We start from the raw sequence: 22804 nt of genomic DNA, 5'->3' as shown, positions 1-22804 counted from the left end.
CCTTTTATGAAATATTCATTTTCAAGTTGATAATGTGAAAGGCTTCTTAATAAAGACAGAAATCTACAAGGAAAAAGTGGATTCTTCTGTCCGTTGCATTAGGCTAGAAAAGAACATGCATTTGAGCATTATCTAAATGCGTACAACGTACTACTATGATTTTGATTTGTGACGTAAATTTCATCACTAATTAACATTGCATGTGTTTATTGCTGACAACAATAACAGTCGAGATATTATTTCACCAAACGAATTTCGTGTATTTAATTATGTGGCTTGTTAAACGAAGCATCAAATTGCCAGCAATCTTAATCCCTGGGGTCAAGATTCCCCCCTTTTGGTCACCTTCGATTAAAAAAGAAAAGAACTATGTTTTAAATAAGAATAATGTTATTTGCAGTCGCTACTAACGTAGCCGCTCTACGTGACGTGCCTATAACGATTAATGATTTGATACATTATTATGATATTTTTTTATTTTATGCAACATATCACTAAATGCCACATAAGACGACCGCTGCAGTGAACGGTTGCAAATAACATTATTCTTTAAATAATATTTTTTGAAGAATGAATGATTAAAAAATATAAAAAAGTTTAGGATTAATATGTAGAATATTTTATTGTGTGAATATGTGAATGGAAATAAATTTGAGATATATTAAAGTAAATTATACAAAATCAAACAGCTTGATTTGTATTTTCTTAAGAAACTCAATTGAGTGTAATAAGGTGAACTCTTTCTAAGGGACAAAAACAATAATCTTAGATACACTTCATGCATAAAGAAGACAAAACTTCTCCCAATTAATAGTCATCCGCGAGGTGCTAACATCTGCTGCTTCTTTATCTTTTCATCGTTCTTCACCATGCTGAATCAAAAGCGTCAGATGTGAGATATACAGATTAAAAACAATATCTATGCACCACATTTTTACACCATAAAATTCAATAACATTGCCTAATTGAGTAGAAAGATTCTTGCAGAATCACCATAGCTCAAAAACATTGACATTTATTTTTCAGAACGTGATAAAATCCAACTCCTTTAGCCAAGTTGATGGAAGAATGGTAGTTTACAGGGTTTCCAAATGGGAAAGGGATGAATAGAATCACTCCAGCCAAAGGGAATAACGTGCAGGATTCATGAATCACAACAGGGTAATTTGCGATTTTCTCAAGAAATTATTTATCAACGTTCTTTTAAGTGTATGATTAAAATTATTATAGCTTATTCATGGAGGTAGTGTTTTGAATCTCATTTGAATTTGGATTTGACTATAATATTAAGTTAAATAAAACTTGAGAACCTACAAGCACTAGTTTTTTTTTTTTTTTTTTTTTTTTTTTTTAACCTAAGAAACTAAGATGAACTCACATGCTCATCTCATGGTATATTTCGTAGTAATGATGGGTGGTACTTGGAAGAATTAAGAAAATAAGCTAAAACCTTGTTCATTAGATTGTCCGATCCTATCTAGCACCACTTAACCAACATGCACTCTAGAGTTTTGGCTTGAATAAGTAGGATAAAAACACTGCAATAGAACTAATGATCTCATATTTTTCATAGCAAATTTTGATATAGGACTGCCCGCATTAAATTTTACCTGATGTCATGAGGAGTAATAAATATCCACTGGGATCCTTGAGCCAATGCAAAATCCACAATAGCATCTAGACTGATTTTTCTGCTAACTGCATCCTGCAGTTTAAACAGAAATGGACATATTGTGATACTAAATTGTTTTGACTCGCGAAATAGAAAAGGAACACAGTAAATTACATGGATGTCACCGCACAAGCACGTGTTTGTTTTTGTGGGGGAGGGTTGATAATAAGGGTTTCAGAGAGGTTTAAAATATAGAGTGGTGGTAAAAAACCACAAGTGATTGGTAAAAACAAGCAAACAAGAAAGATGCCAATTAAAGAAAACGGGGAAGATTGAGCAAATAAATGGCGATCCTAGCATAAACAGGATCAATTTATCAATTTAAAATGTTAATTCCCTCTTCTAAGTCCTCTATAATAATTGGAGACGGCAAATTCATGTTCGTCCTTGAAATTCTTCCTCCTAGGATTAAGAGAACACCTTAGTGTGGCTATTATGGAAAGATTTGAAGTATGAAGACACATAACGTTCATCACGCTAATAACATACAAGGGTAACTAATAAAATTCACTTATTCAACGTACCATAAATACATCAAACTCATCCATTGCTCGGAATGGTGCTTCTGTCATCTCATGAAGCGCAAGGGCAAAGCACAAAGTTGAGAAGGAACGCTCACCACCTGTTCATACATCAAAGAAAGAACATAACAGTGTTAACCATAAGTAAACTCACTCAGCAGTCATCTACTCAATTTTGTCCTTCAATGACGAATTTGAATCCACTATTCTGATCAATGGTCCATATGATTCAGGCTCATATTTGGCTCCTTTAAATTGAAGAAATACTCATAAAGCAATAGAAAAGGAGGACACCTGAAAGGCCTCTAGTGTCACGAACAGAGCTGCTTGATGCATCTTGAGGCATTTTTACCTGTGAAGAAAGAAAGCAATCAAATGAGGGAGGAAATACTTAGTTAACTGGGCTGTTACTCACCAGCTCATAGCAGGGTGAATCCAGAAAATGAAATCTTGTGAAACCAGTGAATTTGAACACAGTCCTCGATTCACAGCACATTGGGGAAGGGGAGGTCAATTTACCTCTATTGAGAGGGTTTGCTCCTCATAACTAACTTTGATTTGACCACATATCCCTTTCCTTCTCAAATGGCCATTAAATCTAATGAAAAAATTCATCAATCAGGATGGAGTGAAGCTTTAAGAATAACAAGCTTTCCTGTCAAAAACATAGGAAAGATCACTTTGAAAAAGAAAAGAATATGAAGAGAACAGTACTGCCATGTCAGCTGGCGCTTCAAAAGAGTTGCGTTCCTCTGGAATTTGCTCAATCGCAACTCTAATGCTTTTTGGCATGCCTGAAGTAAAATTAAGAGAAAACTGAAGCAGTAATACATTACAGAGGAAATCAGAAGTATAGCAAAGTTAACAAAGATATCAAGAAATTGGAGAAGTTCAGACTTCCAGTATTGGAGGAGAAAACATAGCAACGAATAAATAAGCAATCACCAATGCAGCAAAGGTACTTGTCTCCCCTTCTATATCTCAAATGATGCTAATAAAATCAAGTTAGCTTCTTTTACTGATGATAATTTAATAAATTCCATTATTAATACTGCACAAGGGATAAAAGGAGACAAGACTAAGGTAGAAAAGTGTGCATGATAATTTCTGTCATGACTTCAGGAAAAATGAGAATACATAGGTAAAAGTGAATGGCAGTGTTTGAGAAAGTTCTCGCCAACTCAGAACTCAGTTGTCTCTTTCCAGAGTGGGAACAGTAATGACTTAACTGGATACTTTTGAAGCTGAACAAAGTTCGTGAACTCACATGCTAACATAGAAAATGGCAAATTTAAGTAAGAATATTTATCTCTAAGCAACCAAGAGAAAGGAAGAAGGATTGAGCTACTTCTAGTTTTTCTCGAAAGGCTTGGTAATTTTGCTGTTTCCTTAGGATTTTACGCTCCTTTTTTTGGTACAACATCCTGAGATCTTCAATAGATTCTGGAAATCTGCAATAGGAAACATCTCATATGAAGTACAAAGCTCGTCAAGTTTTTGAAGATAAAACAAAACATGTCAAATCAGTACCTCTGACTCTCACGCTGAAGTCTTTGATTCATCCTGCTTAGTTGAGCACTGAGTTGCTCTGGATTGCTCTCACTACAGCCCCCTAAAGCTTCGATCTCGTTCTCAGGGCAGATAATTGATGCTTTCCGGCGGTTCTCCTGTGATTCCACCATGAAGTTAACATCAGGTATTGCTAGAAATTCATTTGTAATTGCTTAATAGCAGAATAAATACTAGCTAATTTCATAATTTACTAATGTGGAATAGAAATAACAGAGAAGATGAAACTTTCAACAGAAAAATTCCTGCATTAAAGAAGTATAAAGTAGAAGCATCTAGCCAAGAGTTTATAGAATGTAATAAAACCAAATTGTAGAAGAGTAAAAGATGGGACTCGGGAGGAAAAGGTATTGGAAGATGATATTCACAGATGTAACACTTTTGGTTCCCAAGTACAGCTTACAAAATAATTTGTGGCTATGCTTAAGTATATGATGCTACATAGAGCAGATGCAGTTTATTGAACCAACAAAGTGAGTCATTTTGTCAAGTCAGCCTGGTTAGAACTCAAAAAATAAATAAATAAAATAAAAAATGAAACATTAGTACTATATTATATTCCAGGGCAGGATCAGAGATGCACCTTACTGTTATGTTCAAGCTCCTGATACTCTGTCTCTGCATTATTGAGGTCAGAAAGAACTCGATTACTCATGACATTCTCAAAATGTTTCTTCTCCTGTATAAGAGTAGAAATATTAGAATTTCCAAAAAAAAAATAAAAAATAAAAAAATCATGTAATGGCCAAAAGAAATGAAATAATAAATTAGGTAATGCATAAGATAAAGGAAATGGACCGCTTCTGCATCATGTAGGGGGGGGGGGGGGGGGGGGGTATTAGTCAGGATCATCCTTCGCACATAATAGTAAATTTGGGATAAAAAATGAATCTAGTATCACTGAACTGTGATAGGCCCCTGATTCAACATACCTATTCTACAAGGACCAAGAAAGATGGAATAACAAAATCTGTTATAAAATAGTGACTAGGTTGGAGTTAGTTACACAAGGGGTATTATAAATAGAGTATTTGCTGGGAGTCGGGTATCAGAAATCATTGAGAGGAAAGAAATATTAGGAGAGTATGGCCCTCTCGAATGGCCTCTTATGTTTTCCTTGAGTTGTAATTTTCCATTCAATCAATTTCAATATAATTTCCTTCATATTTCCTGTTTCTCTTCTCTGTTTACTCTTGGTATCTAACAAACTGCTACATATAAAATAAGGTAAAATCCACGAACCATTCATCACCATAGATCTGAAAGTTCACGCATGTTTTAATGGTATTGCTTTATTTAGCTATTGTTTGGCACAGATTTTTCCATGCGAAAAATGATTTTTTGGAGAATGTGTGGTTAAAAGTGGATAAAAGTTGTGGGTCCAATGAAATGTGTGGTTGAAAATGATTTTGGAGAAAAAGTATTTTAGAAAAATCTGTGCTAAACAAGCTATTAATAAGCGTCCTAACGAGCAATCATTTCCGTCATGGGACACTGTCACACTAATCAGTAATTCAATCAAACCACAAGCATTTTCAAAGTATTTGTAGGAAATTAAGAGGTTGGAGAAAGAACATGAGTGAGTGACAACTCAGGAAACATGTAGCATAGAATTTTATTGGCATCATTGTATGAGAAGTCATTGAATTCGCATTATTCGGTATAAGTTCTAGGATCTTGAAGAAGTTTGGTTGATAGTTAGGAGTTTTCAAAAATAGATTAGGTGTTTGCGAGGATCAAGAATTCATCATCACAGTGCACTTAGGTCAAATCATGTCCAAATCTATCATTTTGTTTGCTTTCCTCATTTTAGATTGATGATTCTCTTCTAGATCTCTGGTAAGGCTTGTCTCTATCATCAGCACTGGTGTCTGTTTTTAAAATTCTTTAATATGGTAATAGAGTAGATAAAGCTATTTCGCTCAAGCCTCACTGCCACCCATTTATTAAAATTGTGCATTTGTCAAGCTTTGATAAAAAATGAATCCGGCCTGCAAGAGGAGGTGTTGAAGATTAAACTCGTACAAATTCATGTGTCCCCTTTCTAACAGCTTAATCTTTAAATGTAATCATTATCATATATTTTCATTCGCTTATCATATATCTCGGCTATATGCTGTTTTAATTCAACATAGATGTCACAAATGTCATTCACAAACATTGGAACATCAAAATCTCTTTACAGATGCCAGTTCTATCTTTTAATCTTCTACGAGTATAACCGCAAAAGCATTTTGTAAGGAGACAGTTGCTTCGGCACTCAAAAGAGAACTTGAGAGAAAATGTTGATACCTTTGCATTATTCATCTTGTCTAGAAGACTACTGAGTTCTTCCTCCTTGTTACGTTTTCTTCCCCGGCCTTGTTGAGCATGCTCTTTTGTCTTCGATGCTTCATTCTCCAGATTTTTAATTTGATTATCATACGAACCAGAAAGACGGCCACCTCTAGCATTCTTGTTTGGGGGAAGAATAGTCTGGGCTGAACCACGGGAAAACCTGCGGAGGAGCACCATTATTTGCAGCTGCTACCATGTTTAGGCAACATTAGACAACTACCATACATAGTAGAATGAAATGTGAGTGTTCAGATCTGAAATGCCTGGAACAATCTACTATATTTCAGCCAGTCGAAAACCATAATGACTTCACATGAGACAGATAATAACTCTTCATAACATTATGGTTGTGAAATTTTAAACATCAGAGCAAGGAAGAAAGGCACCTAAAGATACACTTTGTGTTAGTCCTGGCGAGTTAATTCGCACTTCATATAAAATTTATATTATTTTATTGCAAAAGAAGCACATATACATTTTTCATGTACAAATACAAATAAGCATAAAAATTGCTTCGTGTGATTTTATGTATGTTGGTTCATATGTACATGTGCAGATGCATAGAAATGCAAGTTGAGCACATGAGTATACATCCGTGTATGTATGAACACAGATACACACATCTGCATGTACATTAAAATTGCATGTGTTTATGCACACATTATCTGAGCTTTGAGAAAGCTATAATCTATGTTTAGTATGGTTACAATTGTTTTTAGATATATAATAACGGTTCCCATAGTAGCATCATGGCATGTTCCTCCAAGAAAGAGTAATTATGGAAGTGAGATGTGCTAAAAGCCTATATCCATTTTGCTACCACAGCACATTAGTCCAGTGTGAATCACTTTAGCTTACATCTTGTAGCCATCAGAAGTGTAAACCTCCTTCAGATTTGATATCCTTTGATCAAAAGCAACCGTTTTGCCAATATCATAATCTCTAACAAGAACTTGCCTCTCAGCATTACCCTATAAGATAAATATCAAACATTACTAAAATATCAGAAATGCACATATACAGAACTTAGGAAACAAATATATGACAAACATTTATCTAAGAACCAGACTAACAAATAGGCACTGTGCTGGGTTAACCTTAAAAGTTAATAAAATAGTTGTCTAAAATACCAAGAAATTGCAAAATTTACCACATCAACCAATACATTCAACACGGTAGGATTGTCAGATTTGATAATGGAGAATGCAGTTGGATGACTAGTCTGGGGAAGCATGTGAGTTGGAATGTTCAGCCTGCCAAAAAGAAGCTCATTTAGAACAGGTTCACTATATGAAACAAAGTTGGTTACAAGCTTAAAAAGTAAAGTCAACTCATTACTTTGATCTGGAAAAGTCATATATGATGATCTGAAGATGATTATAGTTCGCTTCCCTAGCACATGCTCTTAAAACAAGGGAATCTTTATGATCTGTGACAATGAAAGCATTAAGCAACCGGCCAACTGCATTTTCAATAGCAATAGACCACGTGTCACCATGTTCCAAGTTCTGCAACAAATGAACCATCAAAAACATGGAATAAGTGATTTTGCGATAGTGTCAACTCTATCCAAAAATGAGCATGGCCTAGCATTAATCTAAAATCCTAAGATCACAAACCTAACAGGCTAAAAGCCCAAAATCTACATCTCTAAACTGGAATTAAGATGATATTAACTCACATATGTATTCAATATACTGAGCGAAGCATATTTATGGTTGTAAGAATGTTCATCAATCAAATATCTTTTCTGGACTCAAGGAAATAAAGCATCATCCGACATAAACATTTTCATATTGAGTTCAACCCAGATGACTTCTATAAAAGGAGACAATGACCTTGAAAAGCCTTCCATTCGAATCGAGATTTGTGAGGAGAGAATGGGACCTCTCGAAAGTCAAATGTCATTATTTTTTCTTTAGTTATTTCCTTGATGTAATAGTAGGAATTATCAGAGGGATTTTACAGGTATTTGTGGAAAAACATAATTTTCCAAACTTAGAAAATTCTGTCCAGTTATGTAATATTATATTATCTTTATAATTGCTTATTTTTAGGATAGTTATTGCAATCCCTGATTTCTAGGCATTGGATTTTTTTAAGTGTCTTTTATATTTTGGTAACTTTCCTTATTTTGCTGATTGAGTTCAGCTTTATAAACTCTTGTAATGATGATAGTTAATCAATACAATTCATATTTTCAATCTTCTATTTTAATCAATACAATTCATATTATCAATCTTCTATTTTCTGTCATGATATCGAGCTTTAGGCTCATTATCCTGGAAATTGTATTCATTTTTTTTCTTGTTCATCCTCTTGTCTTTACATCATCAATTAAATTCAGTTTTGCCAACCTTTGTATTGAAAGACAACGATGGATACTTCGAAAACCAACAATCCTTCAGAGACTACAGCGCTTGAAAGCAATAATGCTTTATCAACAGGAGAACTGCAAAACATTCAAGCAGCCTACGGGTTGAATGGGAAGAATTATCTGCAGTGGTCACAACTAATTCGTACCTTCTTGGCTTCTTGAAGGGTAGAGGCAAACTAAGTCATCTACTTGGAATTGGGCCTAAAAGAGGGGATCCAGATTTCGATGGTTGGGATGAACATGACTCAATGGTGATGTGCTGGTTGTGGAACTCTATGGTGCTAGAAATCAATGACACATGCATGTTTTTGGACACTCCCAAAGATATATGGGAAGTTATAATACAGACAAATTCCAAAGTGTGTGACGCTGCACAAATCTATGCAATCAAAACCAAGGTTACTGCCACCAAACCAAACAGGGAGATTGATCAATCTCCGAATATTCAAACATTTTAAAAGGTTTATGATAGGAGATAGATCACTATCTACGCATCCAAACGAAGTGCATTGAAGATGCGACGATCGTTCTCAAGAGGTTTGTTGAAAAAGACAGAATTTATGATTTTCTTGCTGGATTAAATATTGAGTTTGATGCAGTAAGGGTGCAAATACTCGGAAAAGAAGACTTGTCATCATTAGATGAGGCTATTGCAATAGTCCTTGCTGAAGAAGGAAGAAGAGGAGTTACGGTTGATACACCTAGAGTAGATAGTTCAGCTTTGGTATCTAAAAACGCAAACATGAAAAATTCTAGTATGAAACAACATACTGGTGAAAACATTAAACAAGGAGATTTTACGCTACTATTAAACAAAGATGCTCTGTGGTGCACTTATTGCAAGAATCCAGGCCATAAAAGGGACGATTGCTAGAAGCTTCATGGCAAGCCTCAAAATCCAACTCAAAACTGGTCTGATCGTGGTGGACAGAAGCAGGTATATATGGGAAAAAAAACAGAGGAAACTAAGAGTCTGTCTACAGAATTCAATCGTGAAGAAATTGAGAAGTTAAAAAATCTGTTAGGGATTAGAAAAACCATCTACTACAGGTACCCTTTTTTTGGCATTCTCAGGTATATCTTCTTCTTCTCATGCTTTAATGTCTCTAATAAAGTCTTTCCAGAGCTTGGGTCATTGACTCAGGCGCTACAGATCGTATGACTTGCTCTTCACAAAAATTCATCTCATATATCCCGTGTCCTAGTAATAAAAAAATAACAATTGCAGATGGTTCCGTAACAACAGTAGCTGATCAAGGAGATATTTTTATTAATAACTCTTACACTAAGGAATGTTCCTCATGTTCCGAAATTATACACCAATCTAGTGTCCATCCAGAAACTCACCAAAGATTCTAATTGTCGTGTGATCTGTTATCCTGATCATTGTGTGTTCCAGGAACAGGGAACAAGGAGGATGATTGGACATGCTAGAGAAAGGAATGGTCTCTATTATCTTGAAGAATAAAATGGAGAAGCTAGAGCTACGATTTCTTCACCTTTATCATTTCCTTTTGGTTCATTTAAATACAATAAAGACAAAATTTAGCTTCAACATCTTTGTCTTGGTCACCCGTAATTTAGTACTCTTAAATATATATTTTCTTTATTGGTTAAAGGATTATTTGTTGAAAGTTTTCATTGTGAAGTGTGTGAACTAGCAAAGCACAAACGCACTTATTTTCCAATTAGCAATAAAAGAACATCGGTTCCATTTACTCTCATTCATAGTGATAAATGAGGCCTTCTACTGTTGCTAACATTTCTGGGTCTCGGTGATTTGTTTCATTTATTGATGATCAGACACGTGTTTCTTGGATCTTTCTTTTGAAAAATAAATCAGATGTGAGCTTAGTGTTTCCAACTTTTAACAATATGATCAAAACTCAATTTGGTGTTGAAATTAAAAGATTTCGATCTAACAATGCTAAAGACTATTTCAGTCAATTTCTATCTCCTCATTTCCAAAAATAGGGCATAACACATGAATCCTATTATGTGAATACACTCCAACAAAATGGAGTGGCCGAACAAAAGAATGGTCATCTCCTAGCTATGATTAGAGCTTTACTATTTCAAAAAAAAAAAAAAAAAAAAAAAAAAAAAAAAACCTTCCTACAAGCAAAATTTAAAAAATTAGTATGCAAGCCTTATTGCACAGTGTTACAGCACATGAAAAGTAAGCACCTTCAAGTGTCGAACACGTTATACTTTTCTGAAACAAACATCTGGTGTCCAAGTATCCATAGGCAATAAGTTGTAGGGGGTACAGTGGACTTTCCAAACTAAAAAAAAAGGGTAACAATGTTTTACTTCAGTAAAATAGTAGAAGATTTGAATTAGTTTCAACAACCTAAGCATCAAACAAACATTCATCCACGTTTGGGGCCCAGTTGATCCCCAAGATCTCAAAAAATAGAGGGCTGCGCAAGTCACAAGATATAGTGAATGAGGAGCAGATCCAAGGCTCTACTTGTCCATTGTTGACTTATTCAAGGAAGAAGGCACCAATCACTCAACCTATGCAAGTCCAGTCACCTGAATCTCATCCTATTGAGGTAATCGCTAATCCAATCTCTCTTAGTAATAAAACCACAAAGGTCATTGAATAAAATGATTATGATATTCCTATAGCCATCAAAAAAGAACAAGAGCTTGTACCCAACATCCTCTACACTTGTTCATGTCATATAGGAATTTATCTCATAACCACAGATCTTTTCTTATTAGCTTAAACACGGTGTCTATTCCCAAGACTTAATCAAATGCATTAAGAGATGATAGCTGGAAGAATGCCATGAAGGTTGAGATGGAAGCTCTTGAAAAGAACCAAACATGGGACCTAGTTGAGCTACCTAAAGAGAGGAAACCAATTGGATGTAGATGGCTGTTAAATACAAGTCAAATGGCTCTCTAGAAAGGTATAAAGCAAGATTAGTTGCCAATGGTTATACTCAGAGACCTATGGTAAAGACTATCTTGAGACATTTGCTCCAGTTGCTAAAATGAATACAGTGGGAATATTGTTGTCATTGGCTACTATTTTTGGATGGAAACTACACTAGTTTGATGAAAAGAATGTCTTCTTACCTGGTGAACTTAAGAAGAAATTTATATGGAGGTTCCACTGGGATTTTTAACTTTAGTAAAGACGAGAATATGGCGTGCAAATTGAAGAAAGCTTTGTACGCTAATTTTGGATGGAAACTACACTAGTTTGATGAAAAGAATGTCTTCTTACCTGGTGAACTTTAAGAAGAAATTTATATGGAGGTTCCACTGGGATTTTTAACTTTAGTAAAGACGAGAATATGGCGTGCAAATTGAAGAAAGCTTTGTACAAATTAAAACAATCTCCAAGAGCTTGGTTGGTAAGATTTACCAATGTGATGCTTAGCATGGGATACAAGCAAAGCCAAGGCAATCATACTTCATTTGTAAAACACTCAACATTAAGGAGAGTGACCGCATTGTTAGTCTATGTAGATGATATTATAGAGGAAAAGCTTAATAGTGGTCTAATTTGTACACCGTTTACTTCGACTAGTGGTCAACTGGCAAACATACTAACCAAAGGATTGTCTAGAGCAGCTTTTCAAGGAATAGTTAGCAAGCTGTGATTGGAAGATATCCTTTCACCAGCTTGAGGGGGAGTATGGAAAAGTATAATTTTCCTAACTTAGGAAAATTCTACACAGTTATGTAAATATTATCTTTATAATTGCTTATTTTTAGGATAGTTATTCCAATCCTAGATTTCTAGGCATTGGATTTTTTATGTATCTTTTACTTTTTGGTAACTTTCCTCATTTTGCTGAATGAGTTCAGCTATATAAACTCTTTTAATAATGATAATTCATCAATACAACTCATATTTTCAATCTTCCATTATCTATCAGTATTCATAAAGAAAATTACTTTAAATTTCACTGCAATTTACAATTCTTTACAGATTTCAATACAATATTTAAATGACATAATGCAAACCTTTCTAAAAGCTTAAGCTTTTAAATCAAATGGTTCAACATGATAATGAAGTAAGCAAAGCTCCTAGGTTCAAGTCTAGTTGCCAACCATTTAATAGAATTGTGCACGTGTTGGGCATTGTTAGGAAAAAATATCATCCCAGCCTACACAGATGGGCCTGTTGAAAATAATATTTTATGATATACATGTAGACATCTCTTACATCTTAAGCTTTTAGATCAAGTAGTTCAGTAATTTTGAAGTAATAGGATATAAAATAGATTGGCATGCATGTACTTACTGTCTATTAATCCCTTTTCTTGTACAGCTTCTTGGAATGAGAAAGAAAGGGGCAAACCGAGTCCCCAAAGAAAAATAATGTTTTCAATTCAGTTTATAACTTAAATTGTTGGAACTTGTATAATTATTTTTATTATTTTGGCCAAGCTAGTGACGCACTATTATCATGCTAAGGAATATCATCTCGGAAGGCATTCATAGGGAAGAATATGGAGTGAAATTAGAAAAAAAAATTAATGGTCAATTAGGTTATGAGATTCATTGACAAGCATTTCATGTGACACAAATAGCTAGATATAATCACATAAACATTTCACTCTCCCACTTTGTTAAATTGCAAATATAAAAGAGAAATCACACCACACAATCCCACTCAAGAAAAGAGAAATGTGCAAGAAAAAGAACAACCGATCACTATAATAATTTATTTAAGTTGACAAAAGCAAATGAAGTGCATTCATGCATATTAGAATTTGCAAGGTAATCTGGGTTATTTTACCACATGGGCACCTATAGGACCAATCGGTGGCCTCTTAAATCTATGTCGATGCCGCTCAATTGCTTGTAAAAGATTGATCACTCTACCACCTCCAAAAGCTGTAACCTGCAATAAAAAAAAAAATGAAAAAAGAAAATGATGTCCAGAAAGAAAAATACCGTCAATGGCACTAAAAGACGCATAAAGTTTGATAAATGCAAATAGGATTTATTGATTCATATGGCAGATAATTTGACTGCATTGACCAGTGCAAAGGTACAAACTTATAGCTTGTTTATTAAGGCTTTTAAAATTAAATTTTTAACCGTTATTTTACTATTTCAGCCGTCATTTTTGAATTTTTCTCTCACAGGTAGAATCGACTTCCTTTCTAACGGTCAAAAAATCAATTATCAAAATCCCTAACAAACAAGCACTTAATTTGTTACAACACTTCGCCAACAAAATGGACCATGTGGACAATGTGAATGCGAAAAGCTTCAAAGATAGAAGTGCACGAGAAAGCATGCAAGATTGAGTTAAGCAACAAAATTAAAAGGAAAAAATTCAGTTCACCTGTACCTAGATAAAAGAATAATTAACACACCTGGTTTGTTTGGTGCATTTGGAGTTCACGGATGTGAGAAGAAATTTCACGATGCCTTCTTTCATATTCCTCAATCTGAAAAAGTAAGTTACAAGATCCATAATCATGGATTCCAACATAAAGGGCAAAAAAAGGAAGGAGAGGATAGGAAGCACGAGATTAGGCGAAAAAACCTTTAGCGAACATGCCAAAAATCTAAATCATCAAAAATAAAATATTTCTACAGAGTTTCAACTGCCAAACCATAAGGATATAAAAAATCTCATGCAGGAAGATTTCTTCAACATTTGTTCACTTTTTCCAAATAAATAAAATAATCTGAGAATAGTATATATATGAATTCTTAAAGAGGTGTAAAAAATGTAACAAGGATGTAAAAGATGTCATAAGATACCATGATAACAAAGAATTCATACCTGAGATGCAATTTTTTTAATTTCATCTTTTGCCATTTCTAGACTTTCTGTCAATGCATCTTCTTCGTCCTTCAATCTGAATATAACTATTTCAGTCGGATTAAAAGGACAACGATGCAAAATCAAAAGAAAGCATAAACCTACAAGGTGAATATGTACAGAAAGCTTGATCAGTTACCTTTGAAATATATCATTAGCTTCATCAACTTCAACTTGAAGTTCCTGAAGCCTTTCCTCCATCTCATTTTCTTCAGCCTACAACCAATAAGGTATTGATAGTGCATATTCATAATTGTAAAATTGGTTGGAAGTAAAATCTATTCCATCTGTGCTGAAGTTCAAGCACAATGAAATATAATAAGTCTAGGAAAAACATAACAAGTCTCAGAATGAAGCATTCACAAGTGACGAAAAAAATGCACAGCAAGAATAAGAAACGAGGGAAGGCAACATATTCATAAATGACGAAGAAAACATGAATTTACGTAATAATTCAATCAATATTACAAGCTCATTTGACATACAACACACATGTAGACACATTAGTTCATCTTGAGAACTCGCAGATTCATGTTAAACCAAGCCAAAAAAAAAGGACAGTAAAGCAAACCTGTGTATTTTGAATATGCTGCTCATGAATATCATGAATCTGTTGCTCTAACAGTTTAACCTGCTGAATCATTTTCTGAATATGGCTAGTCTTGAGATCTCGTTCACCTTCCAGTTCAAGCCTCTCCTTTGTGGCCTATATACAAACTTGAAAATATAAGATCCTTAGCGGAATTGGGACACTGGACTACAAAGCTATGACTGCAGTAGTCCAGGAAACATAAAAGACACAATATATGAAATTTTCTCACAAAATATATAAATTTTAAAAATAAATAAATAAAATAGATATTAAAATACAAGTTCTTGAGAAAAAAACTCAGAAAGAGAAGTAAATTTCATATCGATACTCAAGACATTTTGCGACATGACGCAAACAAAAGAATTCTCCCAGAAGGTGGAAGAACATAAAATAAAGAAAAGTCTAAGAAAGGAGCAACAGCTGAACACTTATTATCAGAATACGTCTAATTGACGGTGTATTTAAGCTTTACAAATAAACAGACAAAATATCCAATAATAAGAAAATGACAAAGATGCTATAACCACCATACCATTGAAAGACTATGCTGCAAATCCTCTTTCATTCTCCTCACTTCAGACGTCCTTTCCATCATATTTGCTATTTGACTTTTCTTCTTTGTCAATTGATCGCTCAATTCCTTCATCTTGCTCTGCCAATTAAGTCAAACGCCATAACATTTCCATCAACTGAATCTTTCCATCAAATTCTACTAAAACAATCCACGTGTTTCAAATCAAAATACCCAAAAATGCCATGAGATAATATACAAAATATCTAGTTCAAATTTTAGTTTTCACTGTAAAATGGCAATCCTCTAGTCTGGTCTTAACAAAGGGAAGCTGGAGATCTAAGCTGGGAATAGTCCTAGCTTTGACACAGTTTGCATAAAATAATTGCGTTCACATTCTAACCAAAAAGCTTATGTGCGTTATGTCAATTATCTCTAAAACAAAATTTTGTGCAACATAAATTCAATGCAAAAATTACACCGTCACAATCAGGCTGAAGCCAGGGTTATAATATATTCACTGATCAATTAAAAAAAATGGTGAAAACGGTATGTGCATAAAGCTTTCATTATGGGTAACTTCATGTACTGGGCAAGAGGCAGCAGACTTATTTCAACTATTTCATAAATATGGTTATATACGCACAAGTAATCTTTAACATTGAGCCTAATACATTAGGACACAAATTGTTCCTTCCAACTCATCAAAAATAAAATTTAGATTTCTTCTGTCTCTTCAGAAAAGGGTAATTTAGATTTAGTTTATTATATATACTACGACTGCTATGGAGACAGGTAGTAGAGCAAATTATGAAAGCTTGGGAAATTTCTATTAATATGATATCAGTTTTAACTAATAGTTTCTCCTGGTATATTTATTACATGTAAAAGGGGTTGTGCATGGCAATGCTAAAGAAATAGTTGATACTGTAATTGGACTTTTCTTTAGCCTTTTGTTATGGGTCTTATTTTTTTTCATTTGGTGTTTCGGGGTTGTGCATGGTGATGCTAAAGATATAGTTGAGACTGTAATTAGACTTTTCTTTTGCCTTTTGTTTTGTGTCTTATTTTTTTTCATTTGGTGTTTTCTTTTGATTGTTTAATTGGGAAGAATGTCCACTGAGAGTTTTTTATAAAATTTACGACAAAAATTATGCAACATGGGAATTTCAATTCAAAATATCTCTAAAAGCCAAGGAGTTTTGAGACCACATTGACAGATACTCTTCGCCCCTGAAAAGGGCATAGGACTTAGCCAAAGGGAGACAAAGGATGCGCAGATCATTTCTTGGATTCTTGAGTCTATAAAACCTTTAATAGAAGCAATTTTCAATTACATTCATTGGTAATATTAGTCGTTCTTTTAGTCATGTATTCGTCTCTCCTGGGTTGTCTACTAGTTTGATTTCTGTTGGTCAGTTGGTGGACAATAATTCTACTGTGCATTTCTCTTGTGATGGTTGCCTTGTGAGGGATCAGTGTCTGGAAAGGTGATTGCAAGGGGACCTAAAATAGGAAGACTATTTCCTTTGCAATTTATTGTTCCTCCTACTTTGGCTTTGACTTGTATTACTATTGCTAATAAAACTGAGGTTTGACATAAATAATTAGGTCATGCGAATAATGTTTTTGTCTAATTTGAAACAGTGTGGTTCTACTGATAATAAAGTTTAGTGTTCTATTCATGGATTGACTTTTAATTGTACCACTTGTAGATTAGTAAAAAGTAAAACTCTACCTTTTCTTACTCATTGTAGTGATGTATGAGATATTACTAATACATGCTTTGAGATTATTCATAGTGACGTATGAGATATTACTCCTATTATTTCTCATGCACAATAAGTATTTTATGACATTAATTGATGATTATAGCCGTTTTACTTGGGTATACTCTTGCACTCTAAAGTTGAGGTGTTCATGATTTTTCAAAACTTTATGACTTACATTGAGACACAATTTTGCACATTTATGGTCCGATAATAGGGGAGAACATATGTTACATGACTTTCATAGTCTTTACAGCATAAAGCTATTGTATCTTGAGATCTTGTCCCTATAATCCTCAACAGAATGGAGTTGCTGAACGTTTTTTTTTTATAGGTAATCAAATAATTTTATTACTTAAAAGAGAATACACGGGGGGTGTACAATCACTTTAAGCTATTAAGGAAAAACATGAAATTAGGCAACCCATCTACAGGATTTCTAGTCACAGCATTAAACCAAGAATACAAGGTAAAGTAAAATGTTTCTCTTATCTGCTCTCTTGTCTTTGTTTGGTCTTCGAAGCAACGGTTGTTCCTTTCTCTCCACACGCACCAAACAATGCAGCCCGGGATAAGGTGCCATACTAATTTGCTATCCTTATCCCGAAGTTTTCTACGCCATGCCCGTATCACGTCCTCTATACGACGAGGCATCACCCAATCCATAGATTGTGAACTGATTATACTGTTCCAAATCCAACGTACACCATCACAATGAATGAACAAATGATCAATCGTCTCCCCATCCTTCTTGCACATATAACACCACTCGGTTGCATAAAAACCTTTACGACGAAGATTATCTACCGTTGAGATCCGTCCCCTCACAACTGTCCACAATAAGAATGCCACCCGAGGAGGCAATTTACACTGTCAAACCAAGTTCCATGGGAATGAATTATTCACACATCCCATGAGGGAACCAAAGTATGAGCGAACTGAAAAAATGCCATCCTGTGCTGTCCTCCACCTGATGCAATCCCTCTCTCCAATCCGAATTTGGGCCTCATGTAAAATGGTCATAAATAGAGAATAATCTTCTAATTCCCAATCCTGAAGATCCCTCCCAAAAGTTATATTCCAGCTATAACTCCCATTATGAATGTCTAAGGAATCACTCACCATGGCAGTGGACACTGAGGCAATACGATACAAAGAAGGGAATCTCTCCTTTAGCAGTTGATCTCCACACCAACAATCATCCCAAAATTTAATCTCATTACCATTTCCAACCACAAACTTCAGTTTGTCCAAAAATGCACTCCATCCCCGTCAGATATACCTCCACAAGCTCACCCCATAAGAACCACGATCCTCAAATGTACACCATCCCCCATCGGTCACACCATACTTCGCCCTAATTATTTCTCTCCAAAAACTGTCCCTCTCCACTGCAAATCGCCACAACCACTTGCCTAATAAGGCTTTATTGAACAACACAAAGCTCCTCACCCCAAGACCTCCCATCCTCATCGGCAAACAAACAACTCCCCAATTGACCAAATGGAGTCTCCTCTCCTCTCCCAACCCTGCCCACAGAAATTCTCTTTGAAGCCTCTCTAGTCTCTTTGCCACTGCTATCGGAATGGGGAACAATGACAAAAAGTAAGTAGGGAGATTGGAGAGAGTGGATTTAATGAGAGTAAGTCTACCACCCTTAGAAAGGTACATACGCTTCCACCCTGCTAACCTTCTCTCCATCCTTTCTACAATACCATTCCAGATATGGGTACTTTTAAATCGTGCCCCTAATGGGAGTCCTAGATATGACATCGGCAACTGCGCAACCTTACAACCCAATATATCAGCCAACTCCTCGACATTATTAACCTCCCCAACTGGGATAGCCTCAGACTTTCCCAAATTAATTTTCAAACCAGACACCGCTTCAAAACATAAGAGCAGATGGCGCAAGTTCCTGAATTGTTCTACATCTGCATCACATAAGATCAGTGTGTCATCTGCAAATAACAGATGAGACACCTGCAATTGATCAACCATAAAACCCTTTATCAAACCCGCTCTCACTGCTCTTTCGATCATCCTACTGAGAGCCTCCATCACAATGACAAATAACAAAGGGGATAATGGATCCCCTTGTCTCAAGCCTCTACTGCTCCGGAAATAACCCTCTGGTGTTCCGTTGACCAAAACTGAGAATGAAACAGTAGAAATACAGAATTGAATCCATTTACACCATTTATCCCCAAAGCCACAGCGCCTGAGCATATATAACAAGAAACCCCAATTCACATGGTCGTAAGCCTTCTGAATATCTAGCTTACAAAGCATCCCTGGGGCCCTTAAGCGCATTCTTGAATCTATGCATTCATTCGCTATAAGCACAGAGTCCAAAATCTGACGCCCTTTTACAAATGCATTCTGAAAATTGGACACTACTTTTCCCAGTACCTCCTTTAATCTGTTTGCCAGGACTTTCGAAATAATCTTATACACCCCGCTGACAAGGCTAATGGGGCGAAAGTCCTTAATATCAGTCGCTCCCGATTTCTTAGGGATGAGCACAATAAATGTGGCATTAGAACTTCTCTGAAATCTGCCACGTTCAAAAAAATAAGATAAAGTATTCACAATGTCCAGTCGAACCACATCCCAACACGCTTTGTAGAATGAGAACGAGAAACCGTCCGGTCCCGGGGCCTTATCATCGTTCACGCTGAAAACGACCTCCTTAATTTCATCCTCTCCGAATGGTCTCTCCATCCATCAGGCATCATCCTCATTGATTGTAGAAAAATGCAATCCCTCCAATTCTGGTCTCCATTCAAATTGCTCCCGATAGAGGTTCTGATAAAAATGAACCAGTTGGCTTCCAATTTCCTGTGGTTCCTCATAAGTAACCCCGTCCACCTCCAAAACTGTGATGAAGTTGTTCCTCCTATTAGAATTGGCGACCCTGTGGAAGAATTTAGTGCATTTATCCCCCTCTTTCAACCAAGTAACTCTAGATTTCTGTCGCCAATTAATCTCCTCCATCTCTACCAACCTCTCCATCTCTTCCTTTAATCCTCTATGTCTCTCCTTCTCCTCCCCAGTCAACCCCTCACTCTCCTCCTGCCTATCCAATTCCTCTATTTCTGACAGACACTGATTTTTACTACAGTTAACATTGCCTACAACTTCCTCATTCCATTTCTTTAAGTCCCCTTTCAACGCCTTTAGCTTCTGATCCAAAACAAAACAGGGGGACCCACTGACTTCATAGGAAGTCCACCACGTCCGTACTTGCTCCCTAAAACCTTCTGCTTTCAACCACATCTTCTCAAACCTGAAAGGTCTTCTTCCACCACCCCTTCTATTCCCCGATAACATAATAGGAAAATGATCCGAGTATACCCTCCCCAATCTTCTCTGAGTAACATCTGAATATTTAGACTCCCTCTCCCCACAAATCAAGAATCTATCAATACGAGACAAAACGGGTTGATCCCGATTGGATGACCAGGTAAAATCTCCCCCAATCATAGGTAAATCCACCAACAAATTCTCCCTAATAAAATCTGAGAACTCCTCCATTGCCCTAGTTAGTCTCCCACCACTCGACCTCTCCGAAGGAAATCGAATCACATTGAAATCACCCCCAATACATGTAGGAAGATTCCATCAAGCCCCAATTCATCCCACAAGCCCACTCTACCGTCATCAGAATTAGGCTCATAAAATCCTGTGAACATCCACCGAAATCCATCCTCGCAATTTTTGAAAGAAATCGATATAGAGAACACCCCTATACTCACCTCCTTCATCTCAAGCACTCTAGTGTCCCACATCACCAACACGCCTCCTGAAATCCCTGATGACCCCAAAAACTGATATCCAACATGATCTCCTCCCCATAAACTACGAATCACCGCCCTCGAGATAAACTCCATCTTAGTTTCTTGTAGGCAAACAAGATTTGCACCCCATCCCCTTAGCAAATGACGAACACCAAACATTTTACTAACTTCATTGAGACCCCTTACGTTCCAACTACTGAGTTTTGGCATCATTGTAACACTCCATAACCCCTCCCCATTGTTCCTTTCTTGGTCTCGCCACCCTTACCAGCGTAGTTTACTGACCATTCGAGCCTCTTAAGCTCACATCACCCTTTTTTCTTAATTTACTTCCATGTGTACTGATGTCTTGTCCCCTATTAGCCTCCAACTCCTTGAATAATTGTAGCAATCTACTTTCATACCCATCACATGACACGCCAACCAACTTACTGAATTCCTGAATTTTATGTAACACCCAGTTTGAAGGTGGGTGACCAACTTCGAACACATCAGCTCCTGAAGTATCCTCACCCTGATAGCCCTCGAGATGATCAAAGGACCGTTCTTTCTCTTCCACCACTAGTATAATGTCACTGTCACTTTCTCCTTTCTTGGCACCACGTACCCATAACAACAAAGCTTTTTTGGTCCCCATATCGTTATCTTTTGTCCTCCTATTATAAGTGTTCGTAATCTTTGATGTCGTTTGTGTATCGTTGTTTTCTTTCACTGTGTCCATTGACAATTTCTCCAAGTTCACCATACTGAACTCCCCTTCCTTAGACAGTGGTTCCTCTTCTCGTTCAACTGTAATCCCTGTGTCTACTTCAGTTCGGTTGACCCCCACAAAGTCAACCCTGTCATCGTTTTCATTGTATCCCGCTTCCATCCTCACCTGAGAATCACAATGTTCATCTCCTCCCTGCTTTGCATGTTCTGTAATTGGTGGTAGTTCCTCATGAGTCAATCCCGGTGCGTGTATTTCACCGGTTTGATCCTCATCCAACTCAACCCCACACTTGTGACAACGTACCAATTTCATGGGCTCCATTTCAGGCCCGCTTCCAACTAGTCTAAGTAATTCATCTAGTGCTCCTTTCAACTCCTGCACACGGGTCATTATTTCAACCCTATTCAAACAAATGTCGTGACCTTCGTTATCTCCGACTTTATTTCTCCTTTCCTTTTGCTGAAACATCTGTTGGTTAGCATTCTCCGAGGTCTGTGAGTTTGCTGTAATTTCTGCATAAGTCATCCTCTGTCTGTTTCGTTCAATCACCGTTTGTCGTTTGGCCTTATCCCTAGCAACAAATGAGTCAACAACTGCTTGAAACACCTGCAAGACCGACGCCCATCCCTCTCCATTTGCACCTTCTGGTATCATGACAACTCCTTTCTGACGCCCTCCCCATATTGTGCTATCATTAAATATCTGCCTCGATGGTTCACACACCGTTGTGCCAAGAAAGCTCTTGAAGACTCATTGAACTTAAAAACACATTCCTCAACTTCACTTCTCTTCCTCAATCTGTCTACCATATTCACCATCCAAATAGCACCATACCTTCCCATAACGATTGAATCCGATAACTTCGAACCCCATTCTGTCAACTTAACAGTGCCAAAATCGTTAATAGATACGGCGAAGTCCTTCGCCTCCACTCTGAAACGATGATTAAATACCAAACTACGCACATCTGCCAACTTTTTCCCCTGATTGTGTATTAGCAATTCATCAAATGGAAGAACGGACAAGCCGATTGATCTCGTGGCATCAGGCTGCCGCTGCAGGTGTCCCGGCGGCGGCGCGTGGACCACACGCGCCAACAGACGCGCTGTCGGAGCGGCGCGTGTGGGAGGCAGGTCAC

At 36.5% G+C, this 22804-nt stretch overlaps 1 protein-coding gene across 1 annotated transcript in view; it reads right to left on the bottom strand.

Moving 5' to 3' along the window:
* Positions 1–674: 674 nt before the first annotated feature.
* LOC111406763 (structural maintenance of chromosomes protein 6A-like) overlaps positions 675–22804 on the bottom strand; it is a 36476-nt gene continuing 14346 nt past the window's right edge. Inside the window, exons 7-29 of the mRNA XM_023036141.1 lie at positions 15407–15526; positions 14854–14988; positions 14422–14498; positions 14244–14319; positions 13828–13902; positions 13242–13346; positions 7438–7607; positions 7250–7352; positions 6958–7070; positions 5922–6259; positions 5696–5753; positions 4853–5021; positions 4695–4699; positions 4561–4615; positions 4346–4441; positions 3724–3860; positions 3542–3644; positions 2908–2987; positions 2713–2791; positions 2488–2545; positions 2197–2294; positions 1611–1705; positions 675–872 (exon numbers count right to left, since the gene is read on the bottom strand). Of these exons, the coding sequence (XP_022891909.1) occupies positions 815–872; positions 1611–1705; positions 2197–2294; positions 2488–2545; positions 2713–2791; positions 2908–2987; positions 3542–3644; positions 3724–3860; positions 4346–4441; positions 4561–4615; positions 4695–4699; positions 4853–5021; positions 5696–5753; positions 5922–6259; positions 6958–7070; positions 7250–7352; positions 7438–7607; positions 13242–13346; positions 13828–13902; positions 14244–14319; positions 14422–14498; positions 14854–14988; positions 15407–15526 (2403 nt within the window). The 3' untranslated portion in view covers positions 675–814. The remainder of the gene's footprint in view (positions 873–1610; positions 1706–2196; positions 2295–2487; positions 2546–2712; positions 2792–2907; positions 2988–3541; positions 3645–3723; positions 3861–4345; positions 4442–4560; positions 4616–4694; positions 4700–4852; positions 5022–5695; positions 5754–5921; positions 6260–6957; positions 7071–7249; positions 7353–7437; positions 7608–13241; positions 13347–13827; positions 13903–14243; positions 14320–14421; positions 14499–14853; positions 14989–15406; positions 15527–22804) is intronic.

This window comes from Olea europaea, chromosome 12 (assembly GCF_002742605.1).
Source record: "Olea europaea var. sylvestris chromosome 12, O_europaea_v1, whole genome shotgun sequence".
In the NCBI taxonomy this organism is placed as follows: domain Eukaryota; kingdom Viridiplantae; phylum Streptophyta; class Magnoliopsida; order Lamiales; family Oleaceae; genus Olea; species Olea europaea.
Note: the sequence above shows the minus strand (reverse complement) of the source record. Positions and strands in the feature narration are given on the sequence as shown.